Source organism: Bos indicus, chromosome 11 (genome assembly GCF_029378745.1).
Source record: "Bos indicus isolate NIAB-ARS_2022 breed Sahiwal x Tharparkar chromosome 11, NIAB-ARS_B.indTharparkar_mat_pri_1.0, whole genome shotgun sequence".
Taxonomy (NCBI): domain Eukaryota; kingdom Metazoa; phylum Chordata; class Mammalia; order Artiodactyla; family Bovidae; genus Bos; species Bos indicus.
In genome coordinates, this window is record NC_091770.1 from 66,646,938 (window position 1) to 66,666,144 (window position 19,207).

The window sequence follows — 19,207 nt, forward strand, 5'->3', positions numbered from 1 at the left end:
TCCCTAGTGGTGAGCACATTGCTCGGCCAGGGTGGATTCCAACAAGTAGGATTCTGGGAAGTTGGTAGGACATATGGACTGGCATCTCCTCTTTGCTTTTGATCATTCCTGAGTCCTTCTGATTGATAGTGGCTTGTTAGTTTCATGTTCCTTACCAAGACCTCCTATCCTAAAACAACTCAGGCAAATGGTTACTATGGTGCTTGGCCAGGGTTGGCTGTTCCTGGCCGTGGGTCCCCTAACAGAAGAAAGAAAGTCAGAGAAGTCTAAGGAAGTCATAGCGGGGTGCCTCTGAGCACCCTTCTCCTACCTTCTGGAGAGTAGAAGCCCCCAGACACATTTGAGGGGCTTCATGGTAGAACATTCTATGGGAATGTTCTATGGGAGAAGGACGTCTTATAACATTCTATGGGACGCACAAGGCAGCCACAGCAGAGTGGAAAGGGGCATGCTGAGGGTATTTAGGCCAAGGGGGGCTGAGGAGAGGCTGGATTACCTTATGGTGTCACACTCAGTCAGCAACGATTTTGTGTTCAGTGAGGGGTGTGGAGTTGGGAGTGGAGATGGGACACACTACGAGACTCAACCTTGGTATTCTACAGTCATTTTCTGGTTAATTCAAACTCAGCCCTTTATTCTTCAAACTACCGCACAATTACATTCATCTCACACGTTAGCAAAGTAATACTCAAAATCCTCCAAGCCAGGCTTCAACAGTACGTGAACGGAGAACTTCCAGTTGTTCGAGCTGGATTTAGAAAAGGCAGAGGAACCAGAGATCCAATTGCCAACATCCGTTAGATCATTGAAAAAGTGAGAGAGTTCCAGAAAAGCATCTATTTCTGCTTTATTGACTATGCCAAAGCCCTTGACTATGTGGATCACAACAAACTGTGGAATTCTTCAAGATATGGGAATGCCAGACCACCTTACCTGCCTCCTTAGAAATCTGTATGCAGATTAGGAAGCAACAGTTAGAACTGAACATGGAACAACAGACAGGTTCCAGATAGGAAAAGGAATATGTCAAGGCTGTATATTGTCACCCTGCTTATTTAACTTACATGCAGAAACATCATGAGAAACACTGAGCTGAATGAAGCACAAGCTGGAATCAAGATTGCCAGGAGAAATATCAATAACCTCAGATACGCAGATGACACCACCCTTATGGCAGAAAGTGAAGAAGAACTAAAGAGCCTCTTGAAAGAGGAGAGTGAAAAAGTTGGCTTAAAACTCAATATTCAGGAAAGGAAGATAATGGTATCTGGTCCCATCACTTCATGGCAAATAGATGAGGACGTAATGGAAACAGTGACCAGCTTTATTTTTTTGGGTTCCAAAATCACTGCAGATGGTGACTTCAGCCATGAAATTAAAGGACGCTTGCTCCTTGGAAGACAAGTTATGACTAACCTAGACAGCATATTAAAAAGCAGAGACATTACTTTGCCAACAAAAGTCCATTTAGTCAAAGAGATGGTTTTTCTAGTAGTCATGCATGGATGTGAGAGTTGAACTATAAAGAAAGCTGAGTGCCAAAGAATTGATGCTTTTGAACTGTGGTGTTGGAGAAGACTCTTGAGAGTCCCTTGGACTGCAAGGAGATCCAAACAGTCCATCCTAAAGGAAATCAGTCCTGAATATTCATTGGAAGGACTGATGTTGAAGCTGAAACTCCAATACTTTGGCCATGTGATGGCGAAGAACTGACTCGTTGGAAAAGACCCTGATGCTGGGAAAGATTGAAGGCAGGAGGAGAAGGGGACGATGGTTGAATGGTTGGATGGCATCACTGACCCAACGGACATGAGTTTGAGTAAACTCTGGGAGTTGGTGATGGACAGGGAGGCCTGGTGTGCCGCAGTCTGTAGGGTCGCAAAGAGTCGGACATAACTGAGTGACTGAACTGAACTGAAGACTGAGTTATAAACTAGAAGCAACTGAGAAAAGGTTTCTATAAACAACAACAACAACAACAACAAAACTAGATCTTGAGCTGATCAAACATTAAGAAACACTGGAAATTCCTCTTTATAGATTGTATATATATGTTTTTTTAATCTCTGAGTTAAAGCACTCCTTTCATTTGAATCCACCCACACACCTTCTCAGATGCTAATGACTCGATCTGATAAATGCACAATTCATTCTAAACCCGTTTCATATATTTATCATTAAGTTCCAAAACTTTCCTTTCAGTGTAGACTGTAATCACAGTAATAACTTATTATACAAAGAATTATTTTAATGGTATAAAAATGGTATAAAACAAAAACCAAAGATTATTCATATAACAATATTTAAAACTGGGGTGATACAATAAGTAAAAATGAATGATGCTTTTGGGTGAAGTATATTTTCAAGTGTTTATTCAAAAAATATTTCTTCTTTACTATTTTTCTCTTACAGCTTTTAAGAAAACAAGAATAATTCTTCATATATTAGCATTAATATTAAGCATCCCATATATCTTATGGGTTTGTACACTGTATTTCAATATAATATTATCTACTAAAATATGTTGAATTATTTTTATTTTACATTCTGGGTAGGATTAAAATAAATAATATAAAAATAACTTAACAATTCTATGAAATATCTACTATATTCCAGGTTTGGGAACACAAAAATAAATAAATGGTCCCTGCCATTAAGAGGCTCACAATCTAATGGGGGAGATACACAAATCAAACAGAAAATTTAATGTAGTATGACAGCTTTGAGAATGGTATGTACAAAGAACTACACAACCTTAAAAGGGTCACTTAATGCAGAATGGTAGAAAGTAGGAATGGTTTCCAGGTTAGGATGATACACTGCACAAAAGAATTTACGAAGAAAATTGCTGATGAGTGAAAAGAAGAACATTCCTATAGTGGGGATTACTGAATAATCCTAGAGACTGGACTGCCTGATCTTCAAGGTCCCTTCCAACCCCAAGAAGACAGTAGGAGATAACACTGGCATGCTGCAGTCCATGGGATCGCAAAGAGTTGGACATGACTGAGTGACTGAACTGAACAGAACTGAACTGAACCAGTCATCACCTACTTGATTCAACAAAGGGAATCTGTATAGAGTGGGACATATTCCTCATATTTTTCTACTTGTTAAATATTGAGTTCCTGGACTCTTACTTTTCATGCAATAGAGCATAATTTAAGAAGAAAATCCCATACTAACTAAAATGTTTTGTAGTCACGTTACCTATGGTGCTGATCACAGTTTCAGACTGAACAATCTCGTAGCGTGAGTAATGTGTCATCTACTTTTAAGTAAAAGAGAACAAAAGTTAAAGGTTCCTATAAAGCTATAAATTCTAACAAATTCAAGTATATAGGTTTCTTGTAAATAATATTTTCCTTTCTTTTAAATGTGGAAAACCAAAAAGGAGCTGGTCCTTTTTCTTGGTTATCTACAAGGAGTACACTAGATGGTGCTATAAGATGTCAGAAAGAAGATAAGTTTTACCAAGAAAAACAGCGTGGAGTTTCTGATGGCACTTTCCATACATTTCAGCCCCTGAGAGTAATCTGAGGTTTGTAGGCAAGTAATGGGGAACTTAATCTCACAAATGAGTCTGGTTGGACTCATTTAAAATTAAACCACATGTTTAACACAAAATGTTTTCAGTGTTTGACAATTCAATCTGCACTGAAATGGAAAATTTTAAGTTATTAAAATATACATTTATTATACATTTAAACATATTGCTATTAATTTCATTTAGGGATTTTGCCCATAAGCCTATGTCTAACAATTAATAAATCTCTAAATCAGTTCCTTCACATGGTTTCTTGAATTTTCAAATTATCATTAAGCAGAGAACACTAATAAAACTCTCTAATCATTAAAATGCTGAAGTACTGCAACAGACCAACACAAATACATGAAATAATACATTTTGAAATCACCCTATCAGTATAGTATTTTTAAATAAATAACATTTCATGGTTTTTCCACATTACAGTAAAACCAGAAACATTTAGATAAAACATTATTTTACCTAAAGTGCAAAATAAAAACAAAGTTTTATTTTTTATATTTTCTATTTAGTTTTCTTTTAAATGTTAAATAGTAAAAAGGCAAACAAAAAAAATGGGCAGTTAGAGACATACTTTTTATAATCTAAGAGTCATTTTAGTTTTAAACTCTCAAAGTTAGGAGAGTTTTCTGCTTATCTTTCCAGTTCTGCTTCTAGAATTTCCCCCCACGTGTCTGCATCCATTGGGTACATGATTTTTTCTGGTAGGCTGATAGGAGAACATATGTTGCTGTATCTGCCACTTAGCCATTCATGTTTCACTTTACTCTTCTGGTAATTCCTCAGTAGTATGACCTGAAAGAAGTAAACCACCATTGTTAATGGCAATCCACTCCAGGATTCTTGCCTGGAGAATTCCATGGAGAGAGGAGCCTGGCAGGCTACAGTCCATGGCAAAGAGCGACTAACACTATTTACTACTACTACTACCACCACTGTTAAAGAAGGTAGTCAGTGATTGGTGAGTGAGTCTGTTTGAAGCTAGAGAAGCTGATTGAAAGGCTGGAAAGATTAAGTATTTACAATGATACACATGTCTATTAAATGTGTGTGTGAGTGCGCACGTACAGAACAGTGTGAGTAACACAGTTTGCTGGGGATTTTGGATATGTGGAGTAAAATGTAGCCATTGTGGTTTATGAGGTAAATGCTCCCCAAATTCAGAAGGATAGATGGGAGATATCCTTTTTGCAGGAAAAGAATATAATTGGACTTTAACTCCCAAAGCCAACCCATTCTCCCAAAGCCAACCCACTCTGTATGTCATTCTGTATATGAAATCCTCTCTCCAAGCCAGAAGGTAGAGTGTGGCTCAAACAGACCACCGTATTTTCAAGAGGACTTCATATTTCAAAGGTTAAACTTACCCTCCAGGGATAACCACTCTCTAGATCGTCGTCTATCTCTCTTTGACATACAGCTCTTACAGTCAGGCAGTGAGGTTTCCATAAGGAGTCGCTGTGTCTTATTGCATGATTCCAGCTCCTGCATGTCACTGAAGCCCTGCACAAGCTCCGGATGTCTAGCTGACTGAAAATTTTAAAAGTAACTTCTGGAGGCAGCAGTTCAACAAAATTATTTGGACACTCTTTTTTTTCCCTTTCGGCATCCACAGAGTTCCATTCTATGTCAGAAACTCTTGAAGCATGGTTTCTCTTGGAGTTTTTCTTCATAGCTTGGTATTTTAGTGAATTATCCTCATAAATAACCTGAAAGGCAAAGGTTAAAAATATTCACTGCCTTTAGATCAGACTGTAGACCCCGCTTTGAGTTAGATACTTTCGTGGTTAGATTTAATGAACTTTAACTTTCTTGACTTGAGCTCTTCAGTCTGTCAAATGGAGCCAGTGATGCTTCTCTGGTGAGTCTTCTTACAAGGATGAACAGAGATGATGAGTGAACAATCTAGCCCTACATCTGAACTGCACGCAGGAGAAACCCAACACATGCTACTCCTTTTCTTCTTTTTAGATATTTTTGGTAAATGCGTTTGTTTCTAAACATTTTTCTACTCCCAAAGAAAATTATCTGAAAAAGAGACGTGATTCTTCACATTCAATCTATAATTTATTTTTAGTAGTAGAAATAACTATTGTGAGAACACATTCTATTCCAAGTATTGATTGAAAAAACTTTTGAAAATGTATATGTTTCAATTCTACTCAACACACTGAATACTAGTCTGTGGGAACAAATGCCTTGTCTTTAAGTTTTTCACTTATAACTTATGACTTAAAGACAAACCTGATGAACTTTTAATAGTTTATATAAGAATTGTTTATCTACTTGCACTTAATGGGTAGGTGCTCACATTTGACACAAAAGCTGTCTGAAATGGATAAGAGGTTGAGGTCTGGGCTATACTGACAAAATCTCTAATATTCAATCAGTTATAAGAGTTGTGTTTTAGAAATAGCTTCTTGAGGCTATTCCACATGTATAGTTAATTATGAACTAAGATAACTAGTCATTAAGCCATCAAACAACAGTGACTAACAACTATAAACAATATTTATAACATCTAGGTAAAGCACATGACTAAAGATTGAAAGTCCAGTTTGAGCTAATTTACCTAAGGTGAGTGGTATAGGCTCCTGATATTAGTTGAAAGCATGGAGGTATTTTGGCATATAAAGACAGTTCATATTTACTTAAGATCAGTTTATTCCGGTTTGTACTTCCTTTTATAGTGAGGGGTGTTGGTGCAGGAGGGGTTTCAGATACAGCTAATACTTCATTTATTTTAGCTAATGAAAAATTCCCCTTTCTAGATGTGCTACTCACCTATATATTTCTAAACCTGCCAAGACCACAGATGCTCCCGTTCATTTGGTTATGGATCCAAGTTGGCTACAGTGGTCAGAATTTTAATGTCTGAGTTCAACATAAGATTTCCTCTTGAGAGTTTGGGGAAGTAAGAAAGCAACCTGCAAAAAATAAGTTCATAAGTCAAGTTTTTGCCCTTCCACCCTCTAGCCCTCATCAATATAAACTAAAGCCAAACTACTCTATTCTTGAAAAGAATCTCATACTAGGAAAAAGTTACTGTGCATTTAAACGCACATTTGTTATTTCTCCTAAGATCTCACTGGAGATAAAATACGTCCTCCCGTTACAATTATTCCACGAGGCAGATGAAAGAATTTGAATTTAACAGATGGGGGTGCCTAAACTCCACTATGTTTCTTCTTCTAAGTCCCATTTTGCCTGGATGTTTAGAAATCTATCCTCTTCTTTCTAAACCAAACTTTGCTAAATTACCTCTCTAATTAGGTGACAGGTCACCCCTCTTTCAGGTGTCACACGGAGGGAGGAATCGTAAAGCAGGGCAGACGCCCGGCTCTCGGGGAGCCTCCACCCCAGGCAGACACTACAGGCCGGAAGGAATGACCCCACGTCTCATGTGAACCACCCTCCTGGCATGCCCGGAGCCGACAGCAGCTGTCGGAGTCCAAATACCTGGGCATTGACAGGTAAACAATAACAACTGTCAGCACCGACTGTCACCGCAGCTCCGGTCGGCCGAACAGAGGCTGTGCGAGCGCCAGGGCCGCGCCCCGGATCACGCCTGCCAGATCTCAGCGTAAAGGGAAGACCCGTCTCCTACCTACTGGGCAGCTGCTACCTCTCGATTCGCGATTTAAATTGTCCAGAATTCGAATCCTTCCCTCTAGTCCCTGTCTTCCCACCCACTCTAGCCCCGCCTTGCTGACTCGGATTTCGCACAGGCGCAGAGAGGGGAGCGCATTGCCTCCTGGGATTGGTAGTTTTCTCAGGGCGCCTGAGATCGTCAGTGGAGGAGAAGGGAAGGCGTCATGGACTACAAGGACCGGCGTCCTCCGAGCCGGGTGGGCGGTTGAGAAGGGCTGGGGTTGGGGGGTTGGGTAACCGGGGCTTTTAAAAAACAGATTGGAGGCGGTGTGAAAAGGGATTCCCTGAGTACGTCACTGGCCGGAGTGGAAGGGCGGGGTTCGGTCCCCCTTGGTGGGGCCCCATCTCCGCGCAGCCGGGGCATACTCGAGGGCAGTCTTTGCTCTACCTCCCCCTGTGTTTCTTGGGGCCTCTCTGGGCCCAGCGCCTGTCGTTGGAAGGTGGAAACGGTTGCAGGGTCTCGCTTCTTGCGAAGGGGTCTGTTTAATCCTCGCCGCCATGTCCGGGGGCTTCGAGCTGCAGCCGCAGGACGGCGGCCCCCGGGTGGCCTTGGCGCCCGGGGAGACGGTCATCGGCCGCGGGCCGCTTCTGGGAGTAAGTGTGGCGGGGGTTCGGCGGCCCCGGAGAACCGCGAGGTCCTGGCGGGCTCCTGAGGCCCTACTGTGGGTCCTGCCCAGGTTCCCCACCGCTCCGGCCAGGTCTTTCTGGATTTTAGAAGTTTGAAGGCAGCACGTTTTTCAGTCAACTTGAACTAACTCGCAGACGTTTCCTTCTGCTGCCTTTAAAAAGCACTGACCTGGATTATCGTCATTAGTGTTTTTACCCCGGAGAAGGCAATGGCTCCCCACTCCGGTACTCCTTCCGGGAGAATCCCGTGGACGGAGGAGCCTGGAAGGCCGCGGTCGATGGGGTCGCTGAGGGTCGGACACGACTGAGCGACTTTACTTTCACTTTTCACTTTCATCCATTGGAGAAGGAAATGGCAACCCACTCCAGTGTTCTTGCCTGGAGAATCCCAGGGACGGGGGAGCCTGGTGGGCTGCCGTCTATGGGGTCACACAGAGTCGGACACGACTGAAGTGACTTAGCAGCAGCAGCGTTTTACCCGGAGGTCGGCAAACTGTGGCCCTGGCTCCAAATCCAGCCTGCAGTTGTTGGGACCCACATACTAAGAATGCTTCTCAGATTTTAAAATGTAAACAAAAAAACCCATATTAGCCTTTCAGGGAGAAGATTTTCTCTAAGGGTTGGGAATATTGCCTGTTGCCTTGATAAGCCACGATATTTATGGTAGTTTCTGGCCCTTAACAGAAAAAGTCTGCCAACCTCTGATCTTAGTTTTTCTAGAATAATTTCTTTTAAGCTTTGGTCCATCTGGTGGTACTGCTTGGGCTTTACTTTTATTGTAAAAATCTTTTTTAGTAACGTCAGTGACTCACCGTTATATAGTGTGTAGAATTCCAGGCATTGATCCTGTACCAGCTTCTTTAAACCTTTCCAGACTTTTTGAGTTAGGTGCTCTTATCGTCATTGTTCAAATGAGAAAATCGAGTTATTTAAAGGACACACACAACAAGATTTTGGGTAACAGAGCGCAACTGGGTTATGTATTCTTTCTCTGGGGTGTTTAGGAGTTAGAAAACTTGCCTGTAACATTCTGGAAATTTGTAGATCTCTCACTAAATACGTATATATTGTTTTCTCTACATTCGACGTGTCTTGTTTACTGGCCACTGTATGCTGCGCATCTGCAGACCCTAGCACTGCGGGGCACACATAGATAAAATGGGTACTTGCCCTTCAGTTTTCTCTTGGGCTGTCTGAACAAAGCTGTGTCAGTGAGCCTATACCAGGGAGTAAGGAGTCTGGTCACTTAGCCTGATTAACCACCAGTGTCTAAATGGAACTTTGGTATTAGACTTAGGACCCCTCTCGGAGCAGAAAAAAGAAAGGTGGTTCAAGGTGGTGATGGGGAAATTAGTTTTAGAGGAGTGTGAGTGTATGTATATGTAGTGGGATTGTTGAGAAACTTCAAGTTTACTTGCTGGTTTTTTGTTTTTTTTTTTTACTTAAATGTGTATTACTTTTCTCCATAGTCTATTATATACATAATAGTATATTATGTACATAGTAATAATATAGTATACTATACTATCACAATAGTAATTGACAGTAATAGTATTTTCTCCATAGTCTATTATATACAAACCTTTGGAGGAACTGCTTGGGAGGTTTTCTCCCTCTCCTTCCAGTTTTCCTTCCTTTCTTCCTCCCATCTGTCCTTTGCTCTCCTCCCTCCCCCTCTATTCCTCATTCGCTCTCCCTCCCTACTTCTCTCTCTCATTTCATCTCAATTAGAAATAGAGTATCTGCTTCATCTAGAAATCTTATGTCTGGTTACTAATGAGTTTTAATTTACTTAACAAATCGTGTAACTAACGTAGAGTACTATGGATTGGGTTAAATGATGGGTGAATTTTAGGCCTCTGTTTTATAAACTTGGCACCAGGTCACAGACCCTTCATTATTTGTAGCTTGCTGTTTGCTAATAGGTTTGCTAATGTGAGACAAGCTTATTTGATTTCTGTTTTTTTAAATGGTAAGGAATAGGAAGTCAATTATCTGGTCAGGATTAAGCTTTTCCTTTTTGAATAGTCATTCGATGATGAGATTCTGTTGCCAAGTTTGATGGGTATTAGAAGTGAATGATACTAGATGTGTTGAAGGAAAACTTTGAAGAACAAACAAATCACCTTGTGGTTTTCAAGATTTTGGAGCTGACAGGTGTTTCTTCTCTGCAGTGGTTTAAAACTCCACACGAGGGCTGCAGTTTCAAACAACAATTCCAGTGAAGGTTTTTTTTTTTTTTGTCTTCATGGTGTGTGAGAGAGCACATAGTTCTAAGTCAGAAAACTCAGGGAGTTTAATTCATATCTATCATAAGTGATTAATAATAGGATGATTTTTTTTACTCTCTTAATTAGTCATGTCTTTTGGAAACAAATTTCACAAACCTTCATGGTTACAACCGTTACGTTTATAATTCCAATGTGTTAAACATTCTTTGTGGTAAAATAATTTGGCAGTGGGAATGTCTTCATGTTTTTACAGTGGAGGGAAAGCTTAGAACTCTTGTAGATAATAGAACACAGTGAAATTTCAATTTCTCGTGCCCTTTGCTTTAGTGTGAATCCTCAGGGAACCCAAGGTCTTTGTTTACTGAGTTGTAATTCTGGTTCCTGATCACCAAACAAAAGGTTTTGCAGCAGGATGAATCTCCAGGGAATTATCCTGGCCAATTCCAAAGGTCACATATTGTATGATTTCACTTACATGATGTTATTGAAATAACAAAATTATAAAAATGGGGACTAACGTAGTAGTTGCCAGGGCTTACTGAAGAGGTGAGGGGAGCAAGAAGCAAATCACGTGTGCCTGTAAAACAGCAATGAGGAATTTGTTTTGTATCTTCACTGTGTCAATATCAATATCTGGTTGTGCTGCTGTACTGTAGGTTTGCAAGATGTTACTGCTGGGGGAAATGGTAAGCAGTACAAGAGATCTTTTTGTAATAGTATCTTATCACCATGAACCTACAACTATCTTAAATTAAAAATTAGTTAAAGATTTTACAGCATCTCAGCAGAATACCATTAGACCAAATTATTTGCTTTGTGGTTTTCCTTTAATTAAATCTGATTATACTCTTAATGAAAACTACTCTTTCTGGTTTCACATTTTCCTTATTTGATAGCAGGGATTATAGGGCACATTCCTTAATGATCTATTTTCTTTCAAGGAAATAGGACAGCACCAGGTATCTAGTGAGATTTCCTGAAGGCAGATGTAATTGAATCTATTGCTCTAATTAAAAAGGGAAGGGGCGCCCAGTGAGGTGTGGGGATAATCCTGGGCTCTAGTGCAGACTGCTCACCAGGCATCAGTTGACTACTGTTGTAAGTGTTCCACAAAGTTTATATTAATACAAAGTAACCACTCCCAAGCCTGGCAACTCTGCACTGTTCCTTTGTGTGTGTGCAACTGTGTGACCTATGGACTGTAGCCCGCCAGGGTCCTCTGTACGTGGGATTCTCCTAGCAAAAATATTGGAGTGGGTTGTCATGCCCTCCTCCAGGGGATCTTCCTGACCCAGGGATTGAACCCCAGTCTCTTTCGTCTCCTGCAATGACAGGTGGTTTCTTTACCACTAGTGCCATGTGGGCAGCCCCTGCACTGTTCTTCCTTGTTGCCAAACCTCACCCACTCTCTTGGAATGCTAGTTTTACTTGGTCCAACAAGATTTGTCCCTGGGGAGGTGCCAAGCACTTCTAGCTGCAGGGTTTTTTGCCCCTCCCTCAGTTATTGAGCCTAGTTAATTCCTGGCACATAATAGGCCTTCAACACATGATTTCTTTCTTTTCTATTTCTCAAACCCACTCTTCCAAACCTCATAAAGAGCCTACTCGTAACTTAGGTATAAAAAGGACAGCATAGAGTTTTGAAGTGGATATAAATATAGTAAAGAGGCAGTGCTGCCAACCGCTAAAGCTTAAGGAGCAACAGTCATGATGGATTGTTTACATTTTTCCTATTTTGTTGACTAATTAGCAAACTCAGAAAATAGTTCATGAATATTTACTCTAGTTAGATGGGAAGAATGAAGAGAAGTTAGTCCTTGCTTTCAGGAAACTTACAGTTAGTGGGTACGAGAGATACAGAAGCAAGTAACTAGAGAAGGGAGCTGGACAGACGCTTCCAGTGAGTGGAGTGGAAGACAGTAAGGAAAATGACATGGAGACAATGACAGATGACAGCAGTATCATGAATGGCACTGCTTTGGGGTTGGGGAGGCCACAAGGAGAGGGACCTGTAATGTAGCTTGTGCTACTTGTCCCCATTCCTGGTACTGGAGTAACTGTTGGTACCTGGGAACAGTCATTGTTTTTCTCAAAGGTACTAAGAAATCTAGATTTTTAGGTATAACCTCTGATTTAAAAAATTAATTTATTTAAATCGGAGGCTAATTATTTTACAATATTTTGGTTGTTTTTGCCATACATCGACATGAATCAGCCACAGGTGTATATATGTCCCCCATCCTGAACCCCCCTCCTACCTCCCTCCCCATTGCACCTCTGCTGCTGCTGCTAAGTTGCTTCAGTCGTGTCCGACTCTGTGCGACCCCATAGACAGCAGCCCACCAGGCTCCCCCGTCCCTGGGATTCTCCAGGCAGGAACACTGGAGTGGGTTCCCATCCCTCTGGGTTGTCTTAAAGCACCAACTTTGAGTGCCCTGCTTCATGCATTGAACTTGCCCTATAACCTCTGATTTTTAAAAGGTCACATTAAAAGTTGTTTCAGTACCTTGAGCCAAACAGAAGAATCCTACACCTACAGAAAGATGTAGGAAGGAACCCACAATTTAGATGAGGTCCGAGAAGGCTTTGTGAAAACAGTGACGTATTGAGCTGACTTTGAAGTGATAGAACAGCTAGAGTTTTGGTAGGTGGAGAGTGAGTGGTAGGAAGGGAAGGGCCCTTCAGGCTAAATGAACGTGTGACTTAAGGCTCTGAGTTTGGAGAGTGTATGGCATATTGGATAATTGGATAAGAACGAGTAGACTTGTGGGATGATCACATTACAGCAGTGATTCTGTTTAACTTTTACAAACATTTAACAGTATGTACTAGTTTTCTTTCTTTTTAAAAATAGTCTCTATTAAGTTCACAGCAGAACTGAGCAGAAAATACAATTCTCATATACCCTCTGCCCCCACGCATGTACCATCTTCCCCTCTGTCAGCATGCCCTACCATGGTGGTGCATTTGGTGAACCTGTTTTGGCATGTCATTATCACCCAAAGCCCAGTTTACACTAGAGTTCACTCTTGGTGTACATTCCATGGATTTTGACTAATAGGTAATGACACGTATCTACCATTGTAGTATTAGAGAATACTGCCCTAAAAATTCTTAATGTTCTGTCTGTTCATCTTTCCTTCCTTCCCCAACTCCTAGCAACTACTGGACTTTAACAATCTGCACAGTTTTACCTTTTAGCAGAATATAATATAGTTGGAATCACACAGAATGTATATGTAGACTTTTTTTCAGATTGGCTTCTTTTCATGTATTTTCATGGTTTTTGAATGATGAGTAATATGTTCCACAGTCTGGATGTTTCAGAGTTTATCTACTTGCCCACCAAAGGATATCTAGGTTACTCCCACATTTTGGCAGTTATGATTAAAGCTCTTATAAACATCCGTCTGCAGGTTTTTGTGTGAACACAAGTTTTCAGTTCTTTTGGTTAAATAATAATTAGGAGCACAATTGCTGGGTAGTATGGTGAAAATATTAGTGTTGTAATATTAGTGTTGAAAATATTAGTGTTGAAACTGCCAACTGCCTTCCAAAGTGGCTGCACCATTTTTCATTCCCACCATCAACGGATGAGAGTTCCTATTGTTCCTCATCCTTGTCAGCATTTGGTGTTGTCAGTGGTTTGGATTTTGGCCATTCTAATAAGTGTGTAGTGAATTGCTTTTCATATGTGTTTATTTCTAAGTCAGTGTCTTTAAATTATCATCCCCTATGTACTATTGGATGTGAATACGCTGCCTTCTCACTTGCATCCAGACCTCTGTCCAAACACTTTTCTCTGGTTATTTGATTCTGTAGATAGTTTCTGGGTATCTGTATTTTTTAAAGCTCTGAAGATGATCCTGTTGAGAAACCAGATTTGAAAACTGCTTCTAGACACACTAAGTAGAATGCTTTGCACAGAATAGTCTTTAACAGATGTTTTACCAAAGTCCCAAGTGGAAATTTAGACCCTGTTTTATCTTACTAAGTTGTATTTATGTTTTTATTCACTATGTTGCCTCTTTCGTAATATATTAAAGATGAGGATGATGTTCTCAAATTTGTATAGCATTCACTGTGTAAGCAGAATTGCAAGCCAAACAGGTTGAGTGAGTTGACATTTCAACGGCAGCAAGTCAGCACAATTCCATTATATTGGCTAACAATTCAGCAGTCTTGAATTAGGAGCTCAGAAAGTATTGGATTTTACTTTTAAAAATCTAAATGATCCATATTTCATTAGTATTGTGGATTACGCAGGTGTTTGTGAGGTAGCCTGATAAACTAACTCTAATTTACTCCATTAGTCATTGGAGAAAGTATGTTGACAGGTTTCAAAGCCCACGTGCAATATAGTAATAACCTTTTTAAAGAGAGATCATTCATAAACTGGAGTCTGCCTCTGACTAAAATCAAGTCCATTTTCTCAGACTTGTCCTTTCTTAGTTTCAGAAGTTGGACTCTGATGCAGCAAGTACAATGATATTAAACATCTTCTATCAACTAGCTTTTGCTCTGTTGAGAAATAAGGTCCATTTATCATCTAATATATGGCAGGCTTGGTGTGGATGTGTGAGCTCTGGAGTGTGTGTTGGACCTGATACTGGGAAGCACTCTAGATAAGAAGAGTTTATGGTGTGTCGACTGGTTTATAGTAACCAGTCTGTCTTCAGTTTGGCTCTTAATTTTACATTTTACTTACTTGCTACACAATTTAAATTTGGGGAAAGAATTTTATGCCAATTATGCCTAACTAGATCCCATGCTTCTTTAGGTTTATGTATTTTCTCATAATACAGGCTCAAATCTCATAGCAGATGATTTCCTGTATTTTTCTACCATGATAGTTTGAATTTGTCTGTTGTTGATAGAACAAACCAGATAATCTTATGTGAAAGTACTGGAAATTATAAAGCATTGTACAAGAAAATTTTTATTATCTCAGTCCTTGGTTTGCTATGTAGTTTGTTCTGAAAAAAACTAATTTTGCCCCTTCTCTGTTCTTCCATTAATAGGAACCAGGCTAAATGGTAACATTGACTTCATGAGATATATTATTCCTGTCTATGATATTCAGAAATTTCTCTAGGAAACATTGTCAGAAAAGTTAAATGCTGTTGATTTTTCAGTCAATACTGTTGTTATTCACTTGTGTCCGACTCTTTGTGACCCCATGGACTGTAGCATGTCAGTAAATATTATATATGGACAAAATAAAATGAAAGGTCCAGTAGCTTTTCTACTTCTACTTTTGCTTTATTCAGGTTTGTTTTTTATTTTTAGAATTTTGGGAAAAAACAAATAGTTCAGAGACCTTGTTTCAAAACACTTAAACGTTTCTGCTGGTAGCATAAGGAGCTCTTCATTTTGTTTGACTTCAGTAAATGCCAAAAATAAATATTTGGCAAAGAAATCACAAATGGTTCTTTTAAGCTTTCATGTCTTTTTTCCCTCCACAAACACCATGTCTTATAAATGGAGAAAACTTCATCATAATACGTGAAATACACAATTCAAAACCAAAAAATCAAAGATACGGGATCCACACTGTAAAATACAAATGTGATAACAAAAACAGAGAGCTTTGTCCCCATTCAAGACACAGCATGAAGAATTTAAGCAAAAGGGTTTTTTTATAGTATCTGAAGAAAAATTACCATCATTTTGGCTGTTGCTAACAAAGGATAGAAGTGGTTTAACAAAGGATAGGAGTGATTTCAGTGTATTCTTCTATTGTATTCTTCAGAATTTCTTTTCTAAGCTTCTGCTGTGTGCTCTGCAGTTCTTTTAATAATAAAATATACCTGTACTTGAATGCTCAGTTTAGTTAACTTTTTTGTTTTCTAATATTCCTTCTCTGACCGGCTGAGTATAAAGAAATTTACTGTCAGTGTCCAGTATCAATATAACATTTGTTAGAGTAGTGTGTGTTAATCATAATTACTTTGGCTACAAGTAACAGATGTGACAAACAGCAGTGTAATCAAATTCATTTTTCTTCTGTAACAGAATCTCAGGGGCAGTCGGTCCAGGGCTAGTGCAGCTGTTCAAGGAACCCCTGTTCTCTGCTCCTTCTTGGTCGTGCTTTGCGTATGGCTTCCTGTCTGTACTCATAAGACAGCTGCTGTACTTCGAGGTGTTTGCATGTGAGCAGGAAGAAAAGGAGAAAGGCAGACGGGAAAGGGTGTAGGCTGTTTGAGCCTGTTCCTTTTTACCAGGAACACGTGAGTCTTCCTAGAAGCTCTACTCTGTTTTGAAATGTAGTTTTGTTGTTTCATTAGGTATGGTGAGGCCCAGGGACCAGGAGATGATAGTTGTTGAAGAGAGAATTAAAATTCCAGAGAGAAATAAGGGCACACTGCGCCACACAGGACCACACAGGATTGGTGGAGGGCAGAAGGCAGAGCTAGGGGAACTGCTGGAAAGCCTTTCTTGTGGTTTTCTTGGAAATGAATGGGCAAGGCAGGGAAACAGAGTATCATCTAATTTAAATAATTATATGGGACTCTGGGCTATGAGGGCCACCTCTCGTTGTCTGATGCTAGCCTGGGTGGTTAGGACAGTGTAAAAATCAGGTAAAGCCAAGATTGGGGTATGGCTTTGAATGGGTTCATTTGCATATGAAGGTTGCACTTGCAGGTAAGTCTTTTACTGTCTCTTTAGAAGTAGTCTTTCTCTAGTCAGCAGTCTTAGATACCAAAGCATCAGGTATAGAAACTAGAAAACATGGTTCATACACAGTCTTTTGTTTGTGCTTGGCTCGAACTAAGTATCTGAGCCATCTACAGTGATGAGGAATTCTCGGCTTTTGGATGTTTTTAACTGGATATCATGTTACCCTAAACAAAATTTAAGTAAAATTAGTGTAAAAGAAGAAGTGAATGGATACTGATTAAGCAACTAGTAGCAACTGGTATACATGATACGTGTCAAGAATTAGCATCTAAAAAGTTTGGGTGTAGTTTAAATCATGAGTTACAAATTGAAATGCCTGCAGAGCCAGATATGCAGAAGAGTGGCGTGGGCTAAGTGGAAGATTATAGGGAGTGCTAGGGACTCTGAGGAGATGGAGGGTACGTGTACTCTTCAGAGCACAAATTTAAAAAAGATAGTGATTTCCTGTGTTGGCTACCAGTTTGTGGTGCTTAGTCTAAATCAAAGAAGTTTAAGAGAAAAAGTAGATATAACTAATAGAAAGAAGCTTATTAATTTCAGTGGCATAGCTGTAAATTAAATCATACTTCAATTATCATGTCACACTGCTTTTATCATGTTTACTGCTTTTTCAATAACCCAATGATAATCCTTTTAGTACCAAACAAAAATGTATCAACACCTCAAAAATATTAACTATTTTCCTCTCAACTTTTTAGTTTGAAAGATTTCAGGCCTGTTGAAAAGTTGAAAGGCTGGTACAAAAGTACCTATGTAGCCTTAACTTAGATTAAGGCTACATAATCTTAGATTAGTTGTTAACATTTTGCCACATTTACTTTCTCTTTCTCTGTTGCAAATTAGTGAGTTAGCAACAGAGAAGCTGTAAGTATCTTTTTTTTTTTTTTTTAAAGAAAACCTTTTTATTTTGTATTGAGGTATAGCTGACTAATAGTGTTGTAATAATTTCACTGAACAGGGAGGGATGGCCATAGGTATACATGTATACATTTTCCCCCAAACTCTCATTCAGGCTGCCACATACCATTGATCAGACTTCCATATGCTAAACAGTAGGTCCTTGTTGATATCCACTTGAAATATAGCAGTGTGTACATGTCCATCCCAAACTCCCTAACTGTTCCTTCCCCGATCCTTCCCTCTAGCAACTGTAAGTTCATCCTCTAAGTTTGTGAGTCTTTTTCTGTTTTGTGAGTTCAGTTGTATCATTTCTTTTTAGATTCCACATATAAGGGATGTCATACGATATTTCTCCTTCTCTGACTTACTTCACTCAGTATAACACTATCTATCCATGTTGCTGCAAATGGCAATTTTCCACTCTTTTTAATGGCTGACTAATATTCCATTGTATATATGTACCACATTTTCTTTATCCATTCTCCTGTTAATGGACATTTAAGTTGCTTCCAGGTCCTGGCTATTGTAAATAGTGCTGCAGTGAACACTGGGGTGCATGTATCCTTTCCGATCATGTTTTTCTCTGGATATATTCCGAGGAGTGGGATTGCAGAGTCTGAGGGTAGCTCTATTTTTATTTTTTAAAGGATCTTCCACAGTGTTCTCCATAGTAAGCCTTTAGTACCTTTTGAAGGATGTTATGTCTTTCAACCTACTCTCAGTAGCCTCTAACCAGTGTACTACTTTGAGTCCTTACATTTCTTGGATTTTCTTTAACCTCTTTCCACTTGCAGACCAACACCATTGTCAATGCACTGCCTACTAAACTCTATGCACTTTACTGTCTACTGTGAATAGACAACTGGAAATTCACATGACTCATTAGACTTGGGTGTGCTCTTAGAATAAACAGGACCATATGAAAGTCGGAAGGCATCTTGAAACTTTATTTAGGGCTTGAGTTTTCCCAGAATGTCTACTTGCTTAATAAATAGCCATTTGTCTTATTTCTAGATTTTTAATATGTTCTAGTTTAGACAGTTAAGCTGATGTTAAATCATCTAAAAATGATGTTTTACATAACGATAATGAGGGAAGCAGTACAGCACTAAGAGCGAAGGTGTCTTTAAATCACAAATCCTGGCCCCTGTCCTCTGCTTATTGGCTCTGTAACCTCTCTGCCGTTCCATTTCTCACCTGTAAAATAAAGATGGTAGTATCTTCCACAGGTTTTGTAATGGGAAAAAATATATGTGATAAATATAGAACAATGCTGTGGTCTTGATAAATAATTGCCATTACAGTTTGTATGTTAATAAAAATGTGTGGATATTTACTCTGCACAAAAAGCAGTGATTGCTGTTACATAAAGCAGGTCATCAGATCTTTAGGATCAGTTTATGACCTTACTCCTTTAAGCCCCTTACCACCCCCATCCTGAAATTAAAATAAGCTTTAAATATCATTTGTTAAACCTTTAAGCTCTCTATTGAAAAAGCATAAATTACTGTTTTGTATTACCAGCTCAATGGACATGAGTTTGAGTAAACTCCGGGAGTTGGTGAGGGAC

The 19,207-nt window shown here is 39.5% G+C and overlaps 2 protein-coding genes across 5 annotated transcripts in view; one reads left to right on the forward strand and one right to left on the reverse strand.

The window, feature by feature from the left end:
* Positions 1-1,516: 1,516 nt before the first annotated feature.
* Positions 1,517-7,276, reverse strand: FBXO48 (F-box protein 48). Of its 3 annotated transcripts, none has more exons than XM_019970420.2 (4): positions 7,155-7,276; positions 6,332-6,474; positions 4,915-5,256; positions 1,517-4,342 (listed from the first exon to the last, which is right to left on the reverse strand). In XM_019970420.2, the coding sequence occupies exons 3-4, from the start codon at positions 5,218-5,220 to the stop codon at positions 4,181-4,183; spliced, it is 468 nt and encodes a 155-aa protein (XP_019825979.1). In that variant the 5' UTR covers positions 5,221-5,256; positions 6,332-6,474; positions 7,155-7,276; the 3' UTR covers positions 1,517-4,180. The 3 variants fall into 3 exon arrangements, with proteins under 3 accessions (XP_019825979.1, XP_019825980.1, XP_070654996.1); XM_019970421.2 differs by having other exon boundaries at positions 7,007-7,240; XM_070798895.1 differs by lacking the exon at positions 7,155-7,276 and adding an exon at positions 6,809-6,980.
* A 216-nt stretch (positions 7,277-7,492) lies between these two features.
* APLF (aprataxin and PNKP like factor) overlaps positions 7,493-19,207 on the forward strand; it is a 94,935-nt gene continuing 83,220 nt past the window's right edge. For both annotated transcript variants that reach the window (XM_070798896.1, XM_070798897.1), the window contains exon 1: positions 7,493-7,792. In XM_070798896.1, the coding sequence (XP_070654997.1) occupies positions 7,697-7,792 (96 nt within the window). In that variant the 5' untranslated portion in view covers positions 7,493-7,696. The remainder of the gene's footprint in view (positions 7,793-19,207) is intronic.

Coding starts and splice junctions, on each gene's coding strand:
- FBXO48 (XM_019970420.2), bottom strand. CDS start 5,220: ATGAAGAAAAACTCCAAGAGAAACCATGCTTCAAGAGTTTCTGACATA. Junction 4,343..4,914: donor AGAGTGGTTATCCCTGGAGG/GTAAGTTTAACC, acceptor TACTTCTTTCAG/GTCATACTACTGAGGAATTA.